This window comes from Salmo salar, chromosome 23, assembly GCF_965601325.2.
Source record: "Salmo salar chromosome 23, fSalSal1, whole genome shotgun sequence".
Lineage (NCBI taxonomy): Eukaryota > Metazoa > Chordata > Actinopteri > Salmoniformes > Salmonidae > Salmo > Salmo salar.
Genome location: NC_138313.1, coordinates 6,643,062 through 6,666,494, shown reverse-complemented (window position 1 = coordinate 6,666,494; position 23,433 = coordinate 6,643,062). Strand labels below are relative to the sequence as shown.

Genomic DNA, 23,433 nt, shown 5'->3' with positions numbered 1-23,433 from the left:
TTCTCTCTGCCACCGCACGGCAAGCGGTACCGGAGTGCCAACTTTAGGACCAAAAGTCTCCTTAACAGCTTCTACATTGAGCTAAAAGCTCAAGCTTCTGTTTTCAAGGAGCGGGACACTAATCCAGACACTGACATTTTCAACCTCTCCCTGACCGAGTGTGTAATACCTACATATTTCAAACAGACCGCCATAGTCCCTGTGCCTAAAGAAGCGAAGGTGACCTGCCTAAATGATTATCGCCCCATAGCACTCACGTCGGTAGCCATGAAGTGCTTTGAAAGGCTGGTCACGGCTCACATCAACAGCATCATCCCGGATACCCTAGACCCACTCCAATTCGCATACCGCCCCAACATATCCACAGATGATGCAATCTCAATCGCACTCCACACTGCCCTTTCCCACATGGACAAAAGGAACACCTGTGTGAGAATGTTGTTAATTGACTACAGCTCAGAGTTCAACACCACAGTATACACAAAGCTCATCACTAAGCTAAGGACCCTGGGACTAAAACACCTCCCTCTGAAACTGGATCCTGGACTTCCTGACGGGCCGCCCCCAGGTGATAAGTGTAGGCAACAACACATCTGCCACACTCGGGCCCCCCCAAAAAATTGGCCTCCTTATCAGCTTCTACCCCAACCCATAAGAATGCTGAACAATTAATCAAATGGCCACCCAGACTATTTACATTGACACCACCCTCCCCCCATTTGTTTTTACACTACTAATACTCACTGTTTATTATCTATGCATAGTCACTTTACCCCTACCTACATTAACAGAATTACCTCGACTAACCGGTACCCACACACATTGACTCGGTACTGGTACCCCCTGTATATAGCCTCATTATTGTTTATTATGTTACTTTTTATTTTAGTTGATTTGGTAAATATTTTCTTAACTCTCTCTTGAACTGCATTGTTGGTTAACGGCTTGTAAGTAAGTATTTCACCGTAAGGTGGACGTGTTGTTTTCAGCGCATGTGACAAATAGTTTGATTTGATTGGAGTGCTGCTGGAGTGGATGGTTGCCCTTCTGGAAGGTTCTCCCATCTCCACAGAGGACCTCTGAAGCTCTGTCAGGGGGATCATCGGGTTCTTGGTCACCTCCCTGACCAAGGCCCTTCTCCCCTGATTTCTCTGTTTGGCCGGGGCGGACAGCTCGGTGGTTCCAAACTTCTTAAATTTAAGAATGATGGAGGACACTGTGTTCTTGGAGATCTACAAAGCCACATAAATGCTTTGACACCCTTCCACAGATCTATGCCTCGACACAATCCTGTCTCGGAGCTCTCCGGACAATTCCTTCGACCTCATGGCTTGGTTTTTAATCTGACATGCACTGTCAACTGTGGGACCGTATATAGACAGGTGTGCGCCTTTCCAAATCATGTCCAATCAATTGAATTTACCACAGGTGGACTCCAATCAAGTTGTAGAAACATCTCAAGGATGATCAATGGAAACAGGATTCACCTGAGCTTAATATCGAGTCTCATAGCAAAGGGTCTGAATAGTTATGTTAATTAAGTATTCATGTTTTTTCCAAACATTTCTAAAAACCTGTTTTCATTTTGTCATTATGGGGTAATTTGTGTAGATTAATGAGGAACATTTTTAATTTAATCAATTTTAGAATAACGCTGTAAAGTAACAAAATGTGGAAAACGGGAAGGGGTCTGAATAATTTCTGAATGCACTGTACTGTATAGTAGGTATATTGTCTGATACTACAAGGCAAGGGGAGAGCCGGGACGAAAGTAACACAACCCTTTTCTCAGATAAGACAGAAGCTTGAATGATGTAGAGGAGTCAGCATGTTCCTAATGCGGAGGAGGAGCTACCAACAACAACAAAACACAGCCCAGTTCGACCATGCTTCACCGAGTTATCAACAAAAAGAGGTTTAGAGCAATGTAAGTAAAAAAACATTCCCAGAAGTGTTTTTCGGTTGTACAGTTATGTTGTTTAAGATTCCAAACATATGTCATTTTCTTAAGCCATCTAATGAGACAGGATAGGTTTCAAGTATCATGCTAGCTAGTCTTGGGTGTTAGCCTGGGAGAAGTTACAGGAGAGACGGGTGGGCCAAATGTAACACAATGTTAACTGATGACCTGGGGGGAAAAAATAAATAATTTAAGCACAGGCCATTGTCTCATCTAGTTTATATTGATTTTATAATGTTAGCAAAATATCAACAAGTGACTGAATGTTTGAAAATGATATGACAGAATTATGTCTTAATCAATTGACTTCAAGCTTCTCACATAATCCTTTAGCGACAGTTTAGTGGTTAAAAATATACTGAACAAAAATATAAACGGAACATGCAACAATTTTTACAATGGGAGCCAGGGGAGCCAGGCCCAGTCAATCAGAATGAGTTTTTCCCCGCAACAGGACTTTATTACAGACAGAAATACTCCTCAGTTTTATCAGCTGTCCAGGTGGCTGGTCTCAGACTGTCCCGCAGGTGAAGAAGCTCAATGTGTAGGTCCTGGGCTAACGTGATTACATGTGGTTTGTAGTTGAGGCCGGTTGGACGTACTGCCAAATTCCTAAAACGACGTTGGAGGCGGCTTATGGTAGAGAAATTAATATAAAATTCTCTGCCAACAGCTCTGGTGGACATTGCTGCAGTCAGCATGCCAATTGAACGCTCCCTCAAAACTTGAGGAATCTGTGGCATTGTGTTGTGACAAAATGTCACATTTTAGAGTGGACGTTAATTGTGCCCAGCACAAGGTGCAGCTGTGTAATGATCATGCTGTTTAATCCGCTTCTTGATACGCCACACCTGTCAGGTGGATGTATTTTCTTGGCAAAGGAGAAATGCTCAGTAACAGGGATGTAAACAAATTTGTGCACAAAAATACGCTTTTTCTGCAGATGGAAAATTACTGGGATCTTTTATTTCAGCTCATGTCACATGTTGCGTTTATATTTTTGTTCAGTATATACCTTACCAGTCAAAAGTTTGGACACACCTACTCAGTCAAGGGTTCTTTATTTTAGAAACATTTCTACACTGTGGAAAACTGAAGACATCAACACTATGAAATAACACATATGGAATCATGTAGTAACCAAAAAAGTGTTAAACAAATATATTTTAGATTCTTCAAAGTAGCCACCCTTTGCCTTGATGACAGCTATGTACACTCTTGGCATTCTCTCAACCATGAGGTAGTCAACTGGAATGCATTTCAATTAACAGGTGTGCCTTGTTAAAAGTTAATTTGTGGAATTTCTTAATGCGTTTGAGCCAATCGGTTGTGACAAGGTAGGGGTGGTATACAGAAGATAGCACTATTTGGTAACAGACCAAGTCCATATTATGGCAAGAACAGCTCAAATAAGCAAAGAGAAATGATTGTCTTAAAGTAATGATGGACTAAGGTCACACAACATTTCAAGAGCTTTGAAAGTTTCTTCAAGTGCAGTCGCAAAAATCATAAAGCGCTATGATGAAAATGGCTCTCATGAGGACCGCCACAGGAAAGTAAGACCAAGAGTTACCTCTCCTGCAGAGGATAAGTTCATTAGAGTTAACTGCACCTCAGATTGCAGGCCAAATAAATGCGTCAGAGTTCAAGTAACAGACACATCTCAACATTAACAGTTCAGAGGATATTGCGTGAATCAGGCCTTCATGGTCAAATAGCTGCAAAGAAACCACTACTAAAAGACACCAATAAGAAGAGACTTGCTTGGGGCAAGAAACCCGAGCAATGGACATTAGACCGGTGGAAATCTGTCCTCTGGTCTGATGAGTCCAAATGAGCGATTTTTGGTTCCAACCGCCGTGTCTTTGTGAGACGCAGAGTAGGTGAATGGATGATCTACGCATGTGTGGTTCCCACCGTGAAGCATGGAGGAGGAGGTGTGATGGTGTGGGGGTGCTTTGCTGGTGACACTGTCTGTGATTTATTTAGAATTCAAGGCACACTTAACCTAGCATGGCTACCACAGCATTCTGCAGCAATATGCCATACCATCTGGTATGCGCTTAGTGGGACTATCATTTGTTTTTCAACAGGACAATGATCAAAAACACACCTCCAGTCTGTGCAAGGGCTATTTGACCAAGAAGGAGAGTGACAGTGCTGCATCAGATGACCTGGCCTCAACAATCGCCTAACCTCAACCCAATTGAGATGATTTGGGATGAGTTGGACTGCAGAATAAAGGAAAAGCAGCCATCAAGTGCTCAGCATATGTGGGAACTCCTTCAAGACTGTTGGAAGATCATTCCAGGTGAGCTGGTAGAGAATAACAAGGGTGTGCAAAGCTGTCATCAAGGCAAAGGGTGGCTACTTTGAAGAATTTTACACACTCCCAGGAATGTCATACAAAATGGATCATTAGCTTCCCTACATAACCTTCACACATCTAGATGGGTTCCTACATTTGAATATAGAAATGGCTTTTTTCCCAAAAAAACGACCCTGTATTTTATCTCTGGGACCCTCAGGATGACAAATCAGAGCAAGATTACTTAAAGTACATTATTTACCTTCAGAGGTTAATATATCAAACTAGTTGCCATGATAAAAGTGTTTGTTGTTGTGCACGATCCTCAAACAATAGCATGTATTTGTTTTCTGTAATAGCTACTGTAAATTGGACACTGCAGTTAGATTAACAAGAATGTAAGCTTTCAGCCCATATAAGACGTCTATGTGCCGGAAAGTTGGCTGTTGTATACAACGTTTTCTAGTCACATTATCATACATTGAGCAACAACCGTCCCGGTTTAGGGACACCGATCCCATCGAGGTTAAATCCACTTTAATCAGTGTAGATGAAGGGGAGGAGACAGATTAAATAAGGATTTTTAAGCCATGAGACAATTGAGACATGGATTGGGTATGTTTACCATTGAGAGGGTGAATAGGCAAGGCAAAATATTTAAGTGCCTTTGAACGGGGTATGGTAGTAGGCGCCAGGCGCACCGGTTTGTGTCAAGAACTGCAATGCTGCTGGGTTTTTCACACTCAACAGTTTCCCTTGTGTATCAAGAATATGCCACCACCCAAAGGACATCCAACCAAATTGACAACTGTGGAAAGCATTGGGCCAGCATCCCCGTGGAACGCTTTTGACATCTTGCTTTGACGAATTGAGGCTGTTCTGAGGGCACAAAGGGGGAGGGGGGGTGCAACTCGATATTAGGAAGATGTCCTTAAATGTTTTTTTTACACTCAGTGTATATAAGTTGTTTGTCATGAAAGACGGTCTCTCTAGTTCTATCGATCTTTGAGTGATTAGGAAAAAAAATAAAGTGTTAATTTCATCACGGTTTTCCCCTACTTGCACATGGAAAAAACAAAAAGTGTTACTTTCGTCCCGGTTCTTCCCTACATGCACGACTAGGGTTGGGCGATATTACCATAGCATCGTCGATAATTGACTGCCATCGCTGATGGTCACAACATTGTGATGTGACAGACAATGGTTTAGCCTATTTTAACTATATAGCCAACTATATAGAACGAGAGGAATATAGAAAGAGAGGAATTGCAAGAGAGGACTGTAGGCCAGACAGAGCAGAGAATTCCACCAAAGCAGCACGCAATGTCCAGTCAGAAAATAGCCTATTGTTTCTCTCTCTGTCAGATGCATGGGCATTAGGCAATAGCCTAAACGTAATTTTGTTTTATAATGGACACTCCTTAACTATCTAGTGTCAAGCCATTTAAAGAAATGTAGCCTATATTCCCTTCTCTCTAGCCTAAAAACTAAAAGGTATTCTAGCCTGTTGTGGCTTTCAAAAATAACAAGAATGAAAGTCTATAGCCTAAGCATGTGCTATTGTCAATCACAGCTTTATGAGCGATAGAACAAACAATATTATTTATTTTCTATTTTATGAGGCAAATAAAGCAATTATTATCCAGTTCTGAAGATGGTAGACTGCTTCTATCAGCCCATGATGTAGGCCTATAACCTAGCTCACTATGTCGAGACAGCCTGTTCCTCATCAGACAGTCACTGCTCCATCAATGCAGCATCAAGGCGGTGACTTCCCCTGAACAGTTTGAATGTGTTAAAATAAATGTAGACCACACACTTATTCAGGTTTCTGTGTATTTCGTATGAATCATTATGCATCACGGATATTGCAGTTCTCACCTTTCCAAGGCCTCTCGTCATTATCTAGACTGTCCTCCCCCACAATGTGTTGAGGCTTTAACTGTTCTGCAGGAAAAGACAAGGACATCTTCTTTAATCACACTTTCACTCATATCCAAGTCAGAGGTTATCATAGCATGACATGTATCACTTATATTAGGCTGTCCAATTAACTTTCAATTGTTTAGGCACTACCTTTTTATAAACTCATTTGCAACAATGGCTTACATAGCAAACACAATAAAACAATTGGCATTTAACATAAACCAGTGAATTATTGGAATGGGTGTAGGTGTACCTGCTTGCAGATGCAGTGAGTGCACATGTGCACTCACTACATCTGCAAGCAGGTACTGTATGTATTCTATTGTAGATGTGTGTTGGTGTGCTAAAAGGTCAAATCAAACACCAACAGCCCATAAAACAAACTTAAAAAGCAGTTATAAATAATAACAGGAAGCTGAACATTATCTTTGTTTTGACCGAAGGGAAATCACACACACATCTGTGAGCTGGCATCAGGTACTAGCATGTCACATAAATCTGCGTTCACACAAAGAGTCAGGCGTACCGTACGTAATAAAGAAAGCAGACTACAATGGGAGATGCAGTTGGCTTGTGTTGCGCAGAGCAGATCCAACACATTGGATTGGGACTATGGGCTAACACAACACATAGGAACTAAGCCTTTCGGCTAAGCACAGTCATTGTCTTCAGGTCTATAAGCTGCAATGTATGAGCTTCACTGTGAGTAGATACAAGACAAGTGTATGTGCTGTACTAACTGTGGGGGAGACCACGATGTGGTACTTTATCTGTACAGGGTGCATGACTTCATTTGGGTCAGGGGTAAGACCAGAGGTCAGAGTTAGGATTGGGGTTATAAGAAAAGTGTGTGTGGTTTCTTACCGAGCTCTTCCTCCATGGTGCTCCCCCCGACAGTGTCTTTGACACCCAGCACTCTGTTGAAGAGGATGGAGAAGGCACTCCCCCAAACCCCTGGAGAGAGATAAACCCACTAGATCAACATCAATATCATGTGATGACTTATGAATATCATGTTTGATGATAGCTTATGTGAGGAATCTCTTCAGGAAGTCCTATGCTGAAGTGCCAGCAATATTCTGTTGTTTGTGTATGTATGCGTGTGTATATTTCTGGATTTTCTTACCCATAAGGAAATGTAGTGGGTTCTCTTCATACTGCTTCACAGTGATTCCCATGAAGAACTTGCTTCCAAAAAGATCAGGGGTCATGAACGTTCCGTACTTTGCCATTCCAATCTCATATGGGCTGAACTCCACCCAGTCTGTCCCCCAAAAAATGTTAAATATAAAATGTTAAATAAAATAATATCCATTGATAAAAATCAATCTGTGCATGTAACTAGCCACCTCTTTAATTAGGGGAGCACACTGTAAGTGCAATGTAATTGGGAAAATGTGTATATCCTGCAGTAAATGTGTGTATGTTTTTGTTATGGAAAAAGGGTAGCCCAGGTTTACAGTAACAGTGCAGCTCAGAAGCAACTGTCATTATGACCGCCATTACTGGAACCAGGTGACAGGGGGTATATACCCTACCTGACTCTAGTGACAACAACACCCACACATATAATTGTAAGGCACAACACACTGTTCACACATTATACGTCTGACAGAGTTCCTCAGAATGACAATACACTATCACCTTTCAGCCTATCATTGGTCCTGGATTAAGGAGTATAATGTTACTACTGTACTGTAAATTATGTGGTGTTATTTTAGCCTTAATCTGGAATAGTTGTGACAGCATTACCTTGTCACACCAGAGATAAAAGGTGGGGGATTTACAGTAAAAAAAAAAGTAAATGACTAACTGATTTAATATTCTATTCCAGCTAATCTATAAAATACACTGGAACACCAACATTCATTTGCATGAATATTATTACAAATATGTTGGTCACAGTACCAATGACTCAGCATACAGTAATGGACTCAGTCACCCTAACAGGGGACAGGTTGTCCCTAAGGACTGTTTTGAGGTCCGTTTTACATGTCATGTCATTATGAGTCAAGCTAAAATTTGAGAAAGATCCTAGATCAGACTAGGGGCGTACAACAACCACATTGACACCTATATAACATTTCCCTTCCACATTGTACTACTACACCTACTAGTGATGGTGGGAGAAATCTATACAGTTACATATCGGGATTTTATTTTTGATGATATATCATTTTGACAATATCGCAATATTATTTTTGAGCTAGTTAGCTGTACCTGCCCCTATTTCCTTCATAGCTTGTTCTCCATCTTCTTTTTAAATACGCAGCCAATTTGTTTTCAGCACTTTTATTTCCATGACTAATCAAAACATGTTGTTTTCTCATGGCTCTCTTGTCCCTCTGCAGCAGACATATGGGGAGCAATATGTTTGGAACATCGAATCGCAATAAATTCACAGTATCGAATCGCAATACATATAGAATTGTGAGAATCAGCGAGAATCGCAATACATATCGTATCGGCACCTAAGTATCTTGATAATATCGTGAGGTCCCTGACAATTCCCAGCACTAACACATTGTTGACGTTCCTTCTCACACTACAGCACTAAAACTACAAGAATGCCTGGGGTCAATATGTTGATATCATCATTCACTGTTTTGGAATAACATTGTTTGCATAATCCTTTGTTCTTCATCACCTCCAGTTCCTCCTTACCTTCAGTAACAGAGACTGTTTCAGATCTGCAAATTGTTTAGACTCGTGTCACTATTAATTTGTTTAAAATGAATGGGACAAACTTAGCCACTGTGCATATGACCAGCGCTGGTTATCTGCAGTACATTCATGGATGACTCTCTCAAAGCAACATTTGAATATCAGCCAACCATGACACATCAGTGTGTGTGAAATGAGTGATGCTCCAAGGAAATGTAGAGAATGGAAATTTTCATGCGGGAGAGATTATCTGACCATCTTTGATTACTCATAATGCAAAAGGCATACACATATTCATTGTACTAGAGATGCAAACACACACACACACACAAACATATACACACACTTCAGAACTTGAATCCTCCATTCCAACTACATGTCCAATACTGCGGACACACTCACACTACGTGCATGACACAGGCGGCTGGTGGTATGTTAATTGGGGAGGACGGGCTCATTGTAATTGCTAGAACAGAATAATTGGAATGGTATCAAACACAGAGTTTGAGTTTGATACCATTCCATTCACTCCATCCCAGCCATTATTATGAGCAGTCTTCCTCTCACCAGCCTCCTGTGGTGCATGAACTCCTACTGAAATGACCTTGTGATCTACAGTAATACACACACAAACAAACGTTAACACACCATTATGAATGTAAATCAGTGAGGTAAAGGCAATGACAGGGGCTCATCACTCTCTCCTCCCCCTCTTACGCAGGTCTACTCAAACTGACAACATTGATTGTTGCGTAACCATTGTGTGAACAAACACACACTCACACAGACCACCCACACAGACACACACACAACGCATACACGCTCACTGACCTGCGAACATGAGCTCGGACACGTCTGGTTTGACGTGCAGACAGGTGAACAGAGGGAGAGGACACTGGCCCTCGTTCACCTTCTCCTGCAACTCACTCAGCTTTGTGTCCATCCTCTGATGAAAACAGAGAAACACTGGGAGTTATAGTCAGTTTAGTTTCACCCTCTTGAAGAGAGAGAGAGAGAGAGAGAGAGAGAGAGATGGGTGTAATAATGGAGTAACAACAAAAACAGGTGTGTGTGGTTCTCTTCTCACCGCAGGGATGAGTGTCTCTCCGATGAGCATGCCGAAGATGTCAGTGAAGGTGACGGGCTGTCCGTTGGCCTTCTTGCTCCACAGAGACTGGATGTAGTTGGTGATGTGCTTGGGCAGCAGCAGTCTCAGAGGGTTACTGCTCACTCTCTTCATCAGCTCCGCGTTGATCTCCTTAGGACCCTTAGAGGGGAACTCTGGGTGAGAGAACAGGGTCGACATGTACCTGTGGGAGGGACGGAGATAAGGAGGGAGGGAGAGGGAAAGAGATAGTAAGGGAGGCATGAGAACACACAGGTAGAGCACATACAGTCCTCCATCTAAAAACGGGTTACATTTTAGTGCAGAGGTAGATGGGTAGACACTGTAGGAGAAAAGAGGAGTGGGAGGGAGGGAGAGAGAGCGCATGGTATAAACAGATGAATAGTTGACTGACCAGGTGGATCCAGAGAGGCCAGCAATGTAGGTGGCACAGTCCAGGACCCCAGACTCATACAGGCCCTTCATAACCCCAGAGAAGCCCACCATGGCCCTGAAGCCTCCCCCTGAACCCACTATGGCGATCACCGGCACCTGCACAGACACAGACAATGACAGCCACAGACAGGAAGAGATTGGAAAGGATTCGGATCCCTGTCATAACATGACTCCTTGAGATTCATAGCAGGTCAACTGTCAGTAAGCCCCACTTCCTGATGTTACTTCCGTCAGTCAGTCAGTCTACAGTAGATGACTGTTGTTGCCTCACTCTACTTGCTGTAGTTCCTGGGCCTCTTTCCGCCTCTGCACTGACTTCTCTGAACTAGAACCACAGTAATTTCCGTAGACAATTCAAATATTATAACCCACTCTGACAACAACTGCACTTCACTGAGTTGTGAAATGTTCTAGTATTTATTAGCCTCAATGGGAATGCGGTGTGGCAGCTCAGAAGTTCTGCAACAACACTTTTATGTGGTGGATTATTATCTCATTATGGCTGGTAGCTTCCGGATCATCTGAGAACACAGGCAGGCAGTGAGAGGTGTCGGTAGAGGCTACAACCAGGAGAACAGGGCCAAATGTCAGCTGCCTCTGAACCAGCCTTCAGAGCTTTCAGTGTGAGAGGAAGTTAGTGCCTATAAAATTATCACATTTGAATACTAAGAGACCTGTGGATGTGGTGTACGTGTTCTTGTCTCGTCTATGAACTTGACCACTATGCTCAGTAATACTGCAGAGTAAGCCCCCTTTCTATGGCAATAAATGCTTTATTTAGTTCATGTCTATTATATTGCCCGTTCATTTTGAAATGGTTACCATTCTATGACCCATTGACCCTGCAATGCATCCTAATACATGAGGTTTCACATGTAAAACACTGCATTTGACTATAAGTCAGAAACTGATTTAGAAAAGAACACTGGGGTTGGCAGTAGGCCGCTTTGCAAGCCTGGGCCCACAGTACTCAGGTATGCCCACCTCCTTAGGGGTGCTGGGGAGGAAGCGGGGCTTTTCCATGTCCAGCAGCTTCTTGATGCCCAGCATCACCCTCTCTCTGCGGGCCTGTCTGAATAGTTTCTCCTTGTCACACAGGGTCAGGCTGAACCGCAGGTCCAGGTTCGTACTGCATGGGGACACAGAGACAAGATAAGGTTATAACCCTGCATATGGCCATCATAAGCGAGACAAAATGTTTATCAAATAAATAGGTCACACTTTATTTGGATAGTCTGGATTTTCATACTATGAATAAACTATTTGTTGATAAGCAACTGCTTGCTAAGGTTACGGTTAGGGTAAGAATAACCCTAACTAGGGTTAGAGGTTGTAGATAGTCTGTAGACGCTCTACATACTATCCAAATAAAGTGTTAACAATAAATATTTGTCCCATTTGACAAATGTAATAATTTACTATCAATTTAGATTGTTAGAGTGCTCAGTTGAATGTGTCCCACTAGCAAAAGCCTGTTTGTGGGGTCAGTGAGTTTAGGATGTGTTGTTGTTGAGTGAAATGAAGTAAGATTAGTTTAGAAGACCTACAATAATAAGCATAAACAAACGCAGGCAAAACATATTCACACTTCTGTCATTACATTTCAACAACTGCTTTAAAAAATCACGTTTTCCCATATGGAAACAGACAGACGTCTCTGTATTCTCTCTAGTAGACCTGTTAGTCAGCCGTGATGATTGATTTGATGTTCTGTAGGTTAGCCAGCCATGACTGAAGTTAACTTAGGCTCCAGATGTGATTAGATCTGGTTCCAAGTTGGTCTGGTCTGAGATAGACCTCCAGAGACAAACACACCCAAGGCCTCCGACCTCCCACCTCCGCATTACTGAGACTACAATCATGCCAAGCATGTCCTCCCCTTTACCTAAAACAACAGTCTGGTTAGAGCATTGGGCCGGTAACCGAAAGGTCGCTGGTTTGAATACCCGTGCCGACAAGGTGAAAAATCTGTCCATGGGCCATTGAACAAGGCATTTAACCCCAATTTGCTCCAGGGGCGCTGTACTACTATCACTGACCCTGTAAAACAACACGTTCCAGTGTATATGACAATAAAACATTTATTTTGGTCTTTTTTTGCAACGGTCCAGTAAATCTAAGCCATGTGTTTACTGAAAACAGTTACAGTTGTTAAAAAAAGGAATAGAACGAAATATGGTGGCTCCCATTGCCCTGGAAGAAGTGGATCTCTCTCTTAAACAAACTACACTTTGACCCAAACAACCTATTTGGTGCAAAATTGAAAAACAATTAAACTGGGAAATGAAATGGCACCCCCAGCCTCCAATATTTAACAATAATGCCTTGCGATCTGGAGGATGGCCTTTCACATCGCCTCAATGGTCCAAATGTGGCATCCGTACCCTTTGCGATATCATGGATAGTAATGGTTTGAGGATATTCCAAGATCTGAAAGAAGCATTTATTTATATTAGCAGGTAACTCTTTTTTTCTTTATCTCCAACTTAGGTCAGCTGTGCTGGTTTATGGTGTTCCATGGGAAACCCAGTTGTCGATTCATCCAATGATGGAATTTGTAAACAGATTATCTGGTCTCATGAAAGGACTAATCTCGGTAATATTTCAACAACTTTTGGAAAGCTCGCCATCAGAACGGTATGGCCCACAGATCTAAATGTAACTGAATCATCCTTTAACTGGACCAGAATATGGAAAAATTACGATGAAGATGTGTGAAGAGGGGGGCTAGGAGGGATGGGAAACATGGTTTCCGGTAGAGGAGGGAGAATGCAGGCAGGTGGATGGGGACTGAGAGGGTTGGGGGGAATGGGTTTGGGAGAGGGAGTTTTTTAAATGCATTTTCCCTTCATACAGAATATTACTTAAACTGCTGATGCTGTTCTTTGTCTTTGTATGCACTTCTCAGATTTCTTTGTTTGAGTGGTAGCCCACATGTACAGGAAGGTGGTACCTGTAAACACATTCGGAAAAATTGACAAACTAAAAAAAATTGAAAATAAATGTTAAGAGTTTTGTACTAAACCACACTGGTGTGGGTTACATAGCCTGATGTGAATTCCTGTGCTTTGTTTAAGCTGACACCAGTAAGAGTAGCTGCTGCTTCTGCAAAAGCTAAATGGGGATACAAATAAATAAACAGACAGAGACGAGGAGAGGAGTGTTAATGGAAGTACACGTACCAGACCTCCAGGACCATCTCTAAGTACACATTGGTTGCCTGTCAAAACAACACAAAGACGCTGTGGTTGTTGTAGAAGAGAAAAAATTGATTAATCTGTCAACAGCCTGGGATAAAACTAAACAACAAATGAATCTGTCAACAGCAAAACACCCTGGGATACAGTACAACATCCAGAAGGAGAGGGGATGAGAAATACTGTAGGAGGATGAGGGTAATGAGAGGAGAGAAGGGGAGAGCGATGCAGGTAGGTAAGCTACAGTAAGGAAAAGGAAGAGTGGATGAAGAGGGATAGATAGAGGGTGAGAGAAGAGAAAAGAGGGATATTCAGTAAGAGGTAGGAGAAGAGAGGAAAAGCTCACTGCCATAGATGAGTCAACATCACTCAACAGACAATTATATTTGTGTGAGCTAATGTCTTTCAGGCACACTCTTTCCTTCAGGATACTCTACAGACAGACAGTGAAAGTATAGAGGTCTTACTTTGCCGATGAGAAAAGGCACTGTCTCTGTGTGGCCAGTTTTCAACATCTTGGAGATGTTGTACGATGCAGTCCCAAGCTTTTCGTCCATCACGTAATTGGCGTCCATTAATGTTATCTGATTGAGTACAGCACCAACCAACAAGCTTAAAACCTCTTTGGGATAGGGGGCAGTATTTTCACGTCCGGATGAAAAGCATGCCCAAAGTAAACTGCCTGCTACTCAGGCCCAGAAGCTATGATATGCATATAATTGGTCGATTTGGATATAAAACACTCTAAAGTTTCTAAAACTGTTAACATAATGTCTGTGAGTATAACATAACTTATTTGGCAGGTGAAACCCCGAGGACAAACCATCCAGGACATCATTTTTTTTTTTTTTTTGAGTGCACTGTTTTCTATTGGTTTTCTATGGGAAACTAGATTTATGAGGCACCTGATTGCAGTTCCTATGACTTCCACAAGATGTCAACAGTCTTGAGAAATTGGTTGATTTTATCCGCTATTGAACACAGTATATTCCGTCTTAAATTTGATCGATTATTTACGTTTTAGGATACCTAAAGTTGGATTAGGAAAGTTGTTTGAAATGTTTGGACCAAGTTTACAGGTAACTTATTAGATCATTTGTAGTCATGTTGGGCGAGTTGGAACCGGTGTTTTTCTGAATCAAATGCGCCAAATAAATGGGCATTTTGGGGATATAAAAAAAATAGTTTATTGAAAAAAAAGGACCATTTGTGATGTTTCTGAGACATATTGGAGTGCCAACAGAAGAAGATCTTCAAAGGTAAGGCATGAATTATATCGTTATTTCTGACTTTCGTGTCGCACCTGCTTTGTTGAAATATGATTTTCATGTGTTTGTATGATGGGGTGCTGTCCTCAGATAATCGATTTAATCTGGTTATTACTACTGCCCAGAAACTAGAATATGCATATAATTATTGGCTTTGGGTAGAAAACACCCTAAAGTTTCTAAAACTGTTTGAATGGTGTCTGTGAGTATAACAGAACTCATATGGCAGGCAAAAACCTGAGAAGATTCTGTACAGGAAGTGCCCTCTCTGACCATTCCTTGGGCTTCTTGACTCTTTTTATTGAAAACTTAGGATCTTTGCTGTAACGTGACACTTCCTACGGCTCCCATAGGCTCTCAGAACCCGGGAAAAAGCTGAACGACGTCTTTGCAGCCCCTGGCTGAAAAACATTTGGTAAGTGGTCTATCAGAGGACAATGAGACTGAGGCGCGTGCACGAGGCGACCCCATGTTTTTATTTTCTCTCTTTGTACTAAAACACGGTTTCCCGGTCGGAATATTATCGCTTTTTTTACGAGAAAAATGGCATAAACATTGATTTTAAACAGCGGTTGACATGCTTCGAAGTACGGTAATGGAATATTTAGAATTTTTTTGTCACGAAACGCGTCGGGCGCGTCACCCTTCTTTACCCTTTCGGATAGTGTCTTGAACTCACGAACAAAATGCCGCTATTTGGATATAACTATGGATTATTTTGAACCAAACCAACATTTGTTATTGAAGTAGAAGTCCTGGGATTGCATTCTGACGAAGAACAGCAAAGGTAATAACATTTTTCTTATAGTAAATCTGACTTTGGTGGGTGTCTAAATAGCTAGCCCTGTGATGCCGGGCTATCTACTCAGAATATTGCAAAATGTGCTTTCACCGAAAAGCTATTTTAAAATCGGACATAGCGAGTGCATAGAGGAGGTCTGTATCTATAATTCTTAAAATAATTGTTATGTTTTTTGTGAACGTTTATCGTGAGTAATTTAGTAAATTCACCGGAAGTTTGCGGGGGGGTATGCTAGTTCTGAACGTCACATGCTAATGTAAAAAGCTGGTTTTTGATAGAAATATGAACTTGATTGAACAAAACATGCATGTATTGTATAACATAATGTCCTAGGATTATCATCTGATGAAGATCATCAAAGGTTAGTGCTGCATTTAGCTGTGGTTTGGGTTTATGTGACATTATATGCTAGCTTGAAAAATGGGTGTCTGATTATTTCTGGCTGGGTACTCTGCTGACATAATCTAATGTTTTGCTTTCGTTGTAAAGCCTTTTTGAAATCGGACAGTGTGGTTAGATTAACGAGAGTCTTGTCTTTAAAATGGTGTAAAATAGTCATATGTTTGAAAAATTGAAGTTTTTGCATTTCTAAGGTATTTGAATAACGCACCACAGGATTCCACTGGCTGTTACGTAGGTGGGACGGAATCGTCCCACTGGCCCTAGAGAGGTTAAGCTTTATTTTGGGGTATTGCACTTGTGATTTTCTTAAAGTTAAATATTTCTAATAATTTAATTTGAATTTCGCGCTCTGCAATTTCACCGGATGTTGTCGAAACGTTCGGCTAGCGGAACGTCTAGCCGTAACAGGTTTTAAGGCTTCAGCTTCCACATCTTGACCTGACTGGGAGTTCAGTTGATTTGACTTAAATTAAACTGTGCTGAACTTAGTTGAACTGACATGGTTCCATCTCTCACCTCTAGAACATTATCCTGGTTTGGGTCCAGTATGAAGTCAAAGGTCTCATTCCATTCTGGGTGGATGTCGTTGTCTATGTGCCTCGTTCGTTTCCTGCTCTCAGGGGTGGTGGGAATGAACAGCTCCACATAGGGGTCAGGAGTGTCCACTGCAGACACAAACACACGAATGCATGCGTTACATACAGTACATACATTTACATACAAGCTAACATAGAAATAGAAAGAGTGATACAAACATACTGTACATATGTTCAATAAACACATAACAGATGAACACAACTACAATATTGTTATTACACAGCTATAAGTGCAAGTTAATATGAAGTGTTTGAATATTCTGGCAGGTCTTGAGTATTTGGAATAATTACATTTCACGACACAATATAAATGATTTGCTTTTACATACTGAAGTGACAACTCCCTGTGATATGTTTTTACGTTGGAGAATTTGTGATTGTTAATTAACATGTGAACTAGGAGCATGTGGAATAACAGGTGATGTCAGACTCACACAGGTCACCCAGTGCTCCCTTAGTGACATTCTTAGCTCGCAACACCGTCACTCTGAATTTGTGAGAGAACTGCTGCTCCACCTGCACACCAACAGAAACATAGTCTGTGAGCAAGGACACACTCACCACACATGCACAGATCTATTACACTTGAACTCCAACAACTGCCTAGAACTACTTAGGGACAGCGTGTACAATATTAACTGTGCTTATTGTCAAAACCTAAGCTTTGATACAATCATGTGATGCAAGAGGTGTCAAGGTGAGGTGTGAGTCCTACTCCTTTTCTTTAAGATTATCCGAGCTCCCTTACCCCAAATAAGGGGCAGCCGCTGGTCTTTTTTGTTGCTGTGTTATTGTTTTGCAGTCAATTGTAAACATAAGGTAAGATGGTGTAATTTTGTCTTATCACCATTCCTCTTGTAGTGAATCTGTAGATCTGCTAGTCTTCACTACAGTGTAACAGTGATGAGTGAGCAGCAGGCACAGACTTTCACTGGGATCTAGACTGCCATGGTGGGGCTATAGTACAGTGGCATAACTCAAGCCAATTCGGCGCCTTCTTCATTTAAAAATAGTTTTTATCTGTGTTTTCTTTATTGAAATAGAAAGTCACAAATGAGAAGAGCAGACAGCTAGGTAGAGTAATACATACACTGCTCAAAAAAATAAAGGGAACACTTAAACAACACATCCTAGATCTGAATGAAAGACAAAATCGTATTAAATACTTTTTTCTTTACATAGTTGAATGTGCTGACAACAAAATCACACAAAAATAATCAATGGAAATCCAATTTATCAACCCATGGAGGTCTGGATTTGGAGTCACACTCAAAATTAAAGTGGAAAACCACACTACAGGCTGATCCAACTTTGATGTAATGTCCTTAAAACAAGTCAAAATGGGGCTCAGTAGTGTGTGTGGCCTCCACGTGCCTGTATGACCTCCCTACAACGCCTGGGCATGCTCCTGATGAGGTGGCGGATGGTCTCCTGAGGGATCTCCTCCCAGACCTGGACTAAAGCATCCGCCAACTCCTGGACAGTCTGTGGTGCAACGTGGCGTTGGTGGATGGAGCGAGACATGATGTCCCAGATGTGCTCAATTGGATTCAGGTCTGGGGAACGGGCGGGCCAGTCCATAGCATCAATGCCTTCCTCTTGCAGGAACTGCTGACACACTCCAGCCACATGAGGTCTAGCATTGTCTTGCATTAGGAGGAACCCAGGGCCAACCGCACCAGCATATGGTCTCACAAGGGGTCTGAGGATCTCATCTCGGTACCTAATGGCAGTCAGGCTACCTCTGGCGAGCACATGGAGGGCTGTGCGGCCCCCCAAAGAAATGCCACCCCACACCAAGACTGACCCACTGCCAAACCGGTCATGCTGGAGGATGTTGCAGGCAGCAGAACGTTCTCCATGGCATCTCCAGACTCTGTCACGTCTGTCACGTGCTCAGTGTGAACCTCCTTTCATCTGTGAAGAGCACAGGGCGCCAGTGGCGAATTTGCCAATCTTGGTGTTCTCTGGCAAATGCCAAACGTCCTGCACGGTGTTGGGCTGTAAGCACAACCCCCACCTGTGGACGTCGGGCCCTCATACCACCCTCATGGAGTCTGTTTCTGACCGTTTGAGCAGACACATGCACATTTGGGGCCTGCTGGAGGTCATTTTGCAGGGCTCTGGCAGTGCTCCTCCTGCTCCTCCTTGCACAAAGGCGGAGGTAGCGGTCCTGCTGCTGGGTTGTTGCCCTCCTACGGCCTCCTCCACGTCTCCTGATGTACTGGCCTGTCTCCTGGTAGCGCCTCCATGCTCTGGACACTACGCTGACAGACACAGCAAACCTTCTTGCCACAGCTCGCATTGATGTGCCATCCTGGATGAGCTGCACTACCTGAGCCACTTGTGTGGGTTGTAGACTCCGTCTCATGCTACCACTAGAGTGAAAGCACCGCTGGCATTCAAAAGTGACCAAAACATCAGCCAGGAAGCATAGGAACTGAGAAGTGGTCTGTGGTCCCCACCTGCAGAACCACTCCTTTATTGGGGGTGTCTTGCTAATTGCCTATAATTTCCACCTGTTGTCTATTCCATTTGCACAACAGCATGTGAAATGTATTGTCAATCAGTGTTGCTTCCTAAGTGGACAGTTTGATTTCACAGAAGTGTGATTGACTTGGAGCTACATTGTGTTGTTTAAGTGTTCCTTTTATTTTTTTGAGCAGTGTATATGAAGGTGGAGGCAGTGTTTGAACCCATGCCCCACAAGAGACAATGTGTGGTTTTGAGTCAGCAGCACTACCACTAGACCAGACTCCAGCACCAGCAGGGCATTTTCTTTATCCTACCATGATATATAGTATGCCTAGAGCTTCAATGATGAGAAACATGCAGTGCTGCCCACTAATGTGCTGATAGAGTGAGACAGGAAACAGAGAGGTTTTCAACTGAAGTTATACTGCTGTTTAATTCCTCAACAGGGTCTGAGCTTACACACAAGCCAAGGCAGTGGGTTCCCCCTGCCATAGACTTTAAATGCAAGTGGACATGTGTGGACTTACAATAATGTACTGGTAGGGGTCAATGGAAGACATTGTTGGCTGGTTGGTGTTACCCTCTTGTCCAGTCTCTGTCCAGTCTCCAGTGTCCTTGAACTCAGGAAGATCCTCCACTGGGTACCATCTACAGACTCTGGGGACACAGGATAGTACAGGATAGTAACAAACAGTCATCTATGACTTAGGAAACATGTTGCTATATAAAATGTACATTAAATACATTAAATGAGACTAAGAATTGGAATTAATTACAACTTATTTCAAATGTAAACATGTGCAACATTGCATCAACATTGCTGAAGAACAAAAGTGGTTGCATAATTGTCTATGCAAAAAGTGCACTATGAACCATTGTACATGGGCCTCAAATTATTATTTCAATTTTTTATCAAATAAAGTGTATGTTTTCTGGAGAACAAAGGAGAGTTGAACAAAAATAATAGTCTAAATGCACCGAATGTTACTGTGGGCCATGCGATATTCATATATAAGTCACTCTGGGCTCAATCAACCCATCTGAAGATCAATTTAGCTTCTTCTGAAAACTTTGTCACATTTGTGACCGAGAAGTAGTTTTGGATGAGCAACAGCAGTTGTCTTCCAACAGTGAAATCATCAAAGCGTGCCTTGAAGTTATCCATCAGCTTCTAAATGAAAGAACATGGTTGGGAACATCTTTATCTCCCTGCATTTGCACCAGAGAGATCATTCTTGAAAAGCTCCAATTTCTTCTGGAAAGTCCAGACTGCTGTTATGATATCACGCACTGTGTTGTCCCGTCCTTGCAGCTTAACATTCAGTTGATTAAGGTGTGATGTAATGTTTGCAAAAATGCAACTGTTTCCATCTTCTCCTCATCTTCCAAAAACTCCAAAAATTTAGTTGGCTTGTCACTCTTTTGCTCTGATAAGAAAGCTTTGATTTCCTCCATGAATGGCCCAAAAGCATTCCAAAACCCTGCCTTTGCTGAGCCCTCTGACATTGGTGTGCAGTAGTAAGTCATCAAAACTGGTATTGGCCATTGTCAGAATGCCTCGTAGCAGGCGGTGTTGTAGGGATGATGTTGCTGTCAAAAAGTTGACCAGTTTCATTATCGTTGGCATGACCTCAGAATACTATTGTCCCAGACTGGCACACAGGACAGATTGACGGATTATGCAGTGATATGAAGTCAGGTCAGGGTTGTCCACTTTCAAACGTGCAACCAGTCCCCTCCCTCTTCAAATCATGGTGATGTGGTGATGGAGACCACTGACTTCAGATCTATCCCCCTTTTTGTCAGCATCCCTTTGATGGCCTCAGGTACAGTATCAGTTAAATGTCTGGACACTCATTCCAGGGATTTTCTTTATTTTTACTACATTGTAGAATAATAGTGAAGACATCAAAAACTATGAAATAACACATATGGAATCATGTAGTAACCAAAAAATTGTTAAACAAATCTGAATATATTTTATATTTTTCAAATTAGCCATCCTTTGCCGTGATGACAGCTTTGCACACTCTTAACATTCTCTCAACTAGCTTAATGAGGCAGTCAGCTGGAATGCAATTCAATTAACAGGTGTGCCTTTGAGCCAATCACAAGGTAGGGGTGGTATACAGAAGAAGGCACTATTTGGTAAAAGACAAAGTCCATACTATGGCAAGAACAACTCAAATAAGCAAAGAGAAATGACAGTCCATCATTACTTTAAGACATGAATGTCAGTCAATGCTGAACATTTCAAGAACTTTGAAAGTTTTTTCAAGTGCAGTCGCAAAAACCATCAAGCGCTATGATGAAACTGCCTCTCATGAGGACCGCCACAGGAAAGGGAAACCCATTGTTACCTCTACTGCAGAGGATGCTTCACAGAGTTCAAGTAACAGACACATCTCTACATCAACTGTTCAGAGGAGACTGCATGAATCAGGCCTTCATGGTTGAATTGCTGCAAAGAAACAGGACACCAATAATAAGAGACTTGCTTGGGCCAAGAAACACGAGCAATGGACATTAGATTGGTGGAAATCTGTCCTTTGGTCTGATGAGTCCAAATTTGAAATTTTTGGTTCCAACTGCCGTTTCTTTGTGAGATGCAGAGTAGGTGAACGGATGATCTCCGCATGTGTGATTCCCACCGTGAAGCATGGAGGAGGTGGTGTGATGGTGCTTTGCTGGTGACACTATCAGTGATTTATTTAGAATTCAAGGCACATTTAAACAGCATGGCTACCACAGCATTCTGCAGTGATACGCCATCCCATCTGGTTTGCGCTTAGTGGGACTATCATTTGTTTTTCAACAGGACAATGACCCAACACACCTCCAGGCTGTGTAAGGACTATTTGACTAAGAAGGAGAGTGATGGAGTGCTGCATCAGATGACCTGGCCTCCACAATCACCTGACCTCAACCCAATTGAGATGGTTTGGGATGAATTGGACCGCAGAGTAAAGGAAAAGCAGCCAACAAGTGTTCAGCATATGTGGGAACTCCTTCAAGACTGTTGGAAAATCATTCCAGGTGAAGCTGGTTGAGAGAATGAAAAGAGTGTGCAAAGCTGTCATCAAGGCAAAGGGTGGCTACTTTGAAGCATCTCAAATATAAAATATATTTTAATTTGTTTAACACTTTTTTGGTCACTACATGATTCCATGTGTTATTTTATAGTTTTGATGTCTTCACTATTATTCTCCTATGTAGAAAATAGTACAAAATAAAGAAAAACCCTTGAATGAGAAGGTGTCCAAACTTTTGACTGGTACTGCATATCTTCTTCCCGTGTGTGTGCTTCTACATTTGTTAATCCCAACAGCTCCTCACAGAATTCCTCTGTTTCGTTATAAAATCTGACAAACACAAGAAGCTGGGCATTATCAGTGTTATTTGTTGATTCACCCAGAACTAATGAACTGCATACTGAATGGCCTCATGAAGTTGTGAAGTTAAATCTTCACTAATATTTCAGTTCTCCTCATTGCTGTGGAATCTGACAGTGGGATCTGTTTGATCTTTTCCCTGAGCTCATCTTTTTGTTTACCTCCAAGCAAGGTGTGGTACACATTCATTCCATCTCAGTGTCTGAATTTTGAATTTTTTTCCCCCAAAACCGAAGCTATACTCAGTGAACACTCTATTGCACGTTCTTGGGCTTTCAGGGATTGACAAGGACTTTGTTGGACCTCTCATATTGGGATTTCAGTTGGTTAATCTTGTTTCTTCTCACCTCCGTGTTCAGGGGATACATCTGATCGAATTTGCTATACCTGGTGTCATAATGGCGCTTAACATTGGCACTTTTCATGAGAGCCTTGGACTCACTGCATATCAGGCACATTGGTTTTGTGCTAGTTGCGGCAGAATTAATAAATACTGTTCCGTCCACTCAACTTTGAATATACGGTTTTCAGAATCAACTTAAATTTGTTTTAACAAGCCATATTAACAAAGACACTGGTAACTAAGCTCATTCTATCTGTGATATTTACAGTTGAATCGCGGTCACATATTTCTGTTTCTTTCTGCCTGCTTGTCCCAAGGTTCAACGGAGGATATTTGGATTAATGTGATTGGGTAAGACACGGCCTCTTGTATTTGCATATAACCACACGAATGGATTAGACAAGCACTAGTAGTGGTGGGCGTTGCTTCGAGAGAGAGCGAGAACGAGAGGTTGCTGAGTTAAAGAGGCTGCTGAGCCGGGTAGTTTTGTTTAAAGATGTCTAAAAAATAATGTATTCATTTTTATATAACAAAATGCG

The 23,433-nt window shown here is 42.0% G+C and overlaps 1 protein-coding gene across 1 annotated transcript in view; it reads right to left on the bottom strand.

Moving 5' to 3' along the window:
* LOC106583972 (cytosolic phospholipase A2) overlaps positions 1–23,433 on the bottom strand; it is a 73,494-nt gene that overhangs the window by 26,771 nt on the left and 23,290 nt on the right. The window contains exons 2-13 of the mRNA XM_014168697.3: positions 19,687–19,816; positions 17,119–17,200; positions 16,605–16,753; positions 14,084–14,200; positions 13,602–13,639; positions 11,404–11,548; positions 10,379–10,515; positions 9,946–10,168; positions 9,690–9,804; positions 7,321–7,458; positions 7,059–7,148; positions 6,150–6,215 (exon numbers count right to left, since the gene is read on the bottom strand). Of these exons, the coding sequence (XP_014024172.1) occupies positions 6,150–6,215; positions 7,059–7,148; positions 7,321–7,458; positions 9,690–9,804; positions 9,946–10,168; positions 10,379–10,515; positions 11,404–11,548; positions 13,602–13,639; positions 14,084–14,200; positions 16,605–16,753; positions 17,119–17,200; positions 19,687–19,719 (1,333 nt within the window). The 5' untranslated portion in view covers positions 19,720–19,816. The remainder of the gene's footprint in view (positions 1–6,149; positions 6,216–7,058; positions 7,149–7,320; positions 7,459–9,689; positions 9,805–9,945; positions 10,169–10,378; positions 10,516–11,403; positions 11,549–13,601; positions 13,640–14,083; positions 14,201–16,604; positions 16,754–17,118; positions 17,201–19,686; positions 19,817–23,433) is intronic.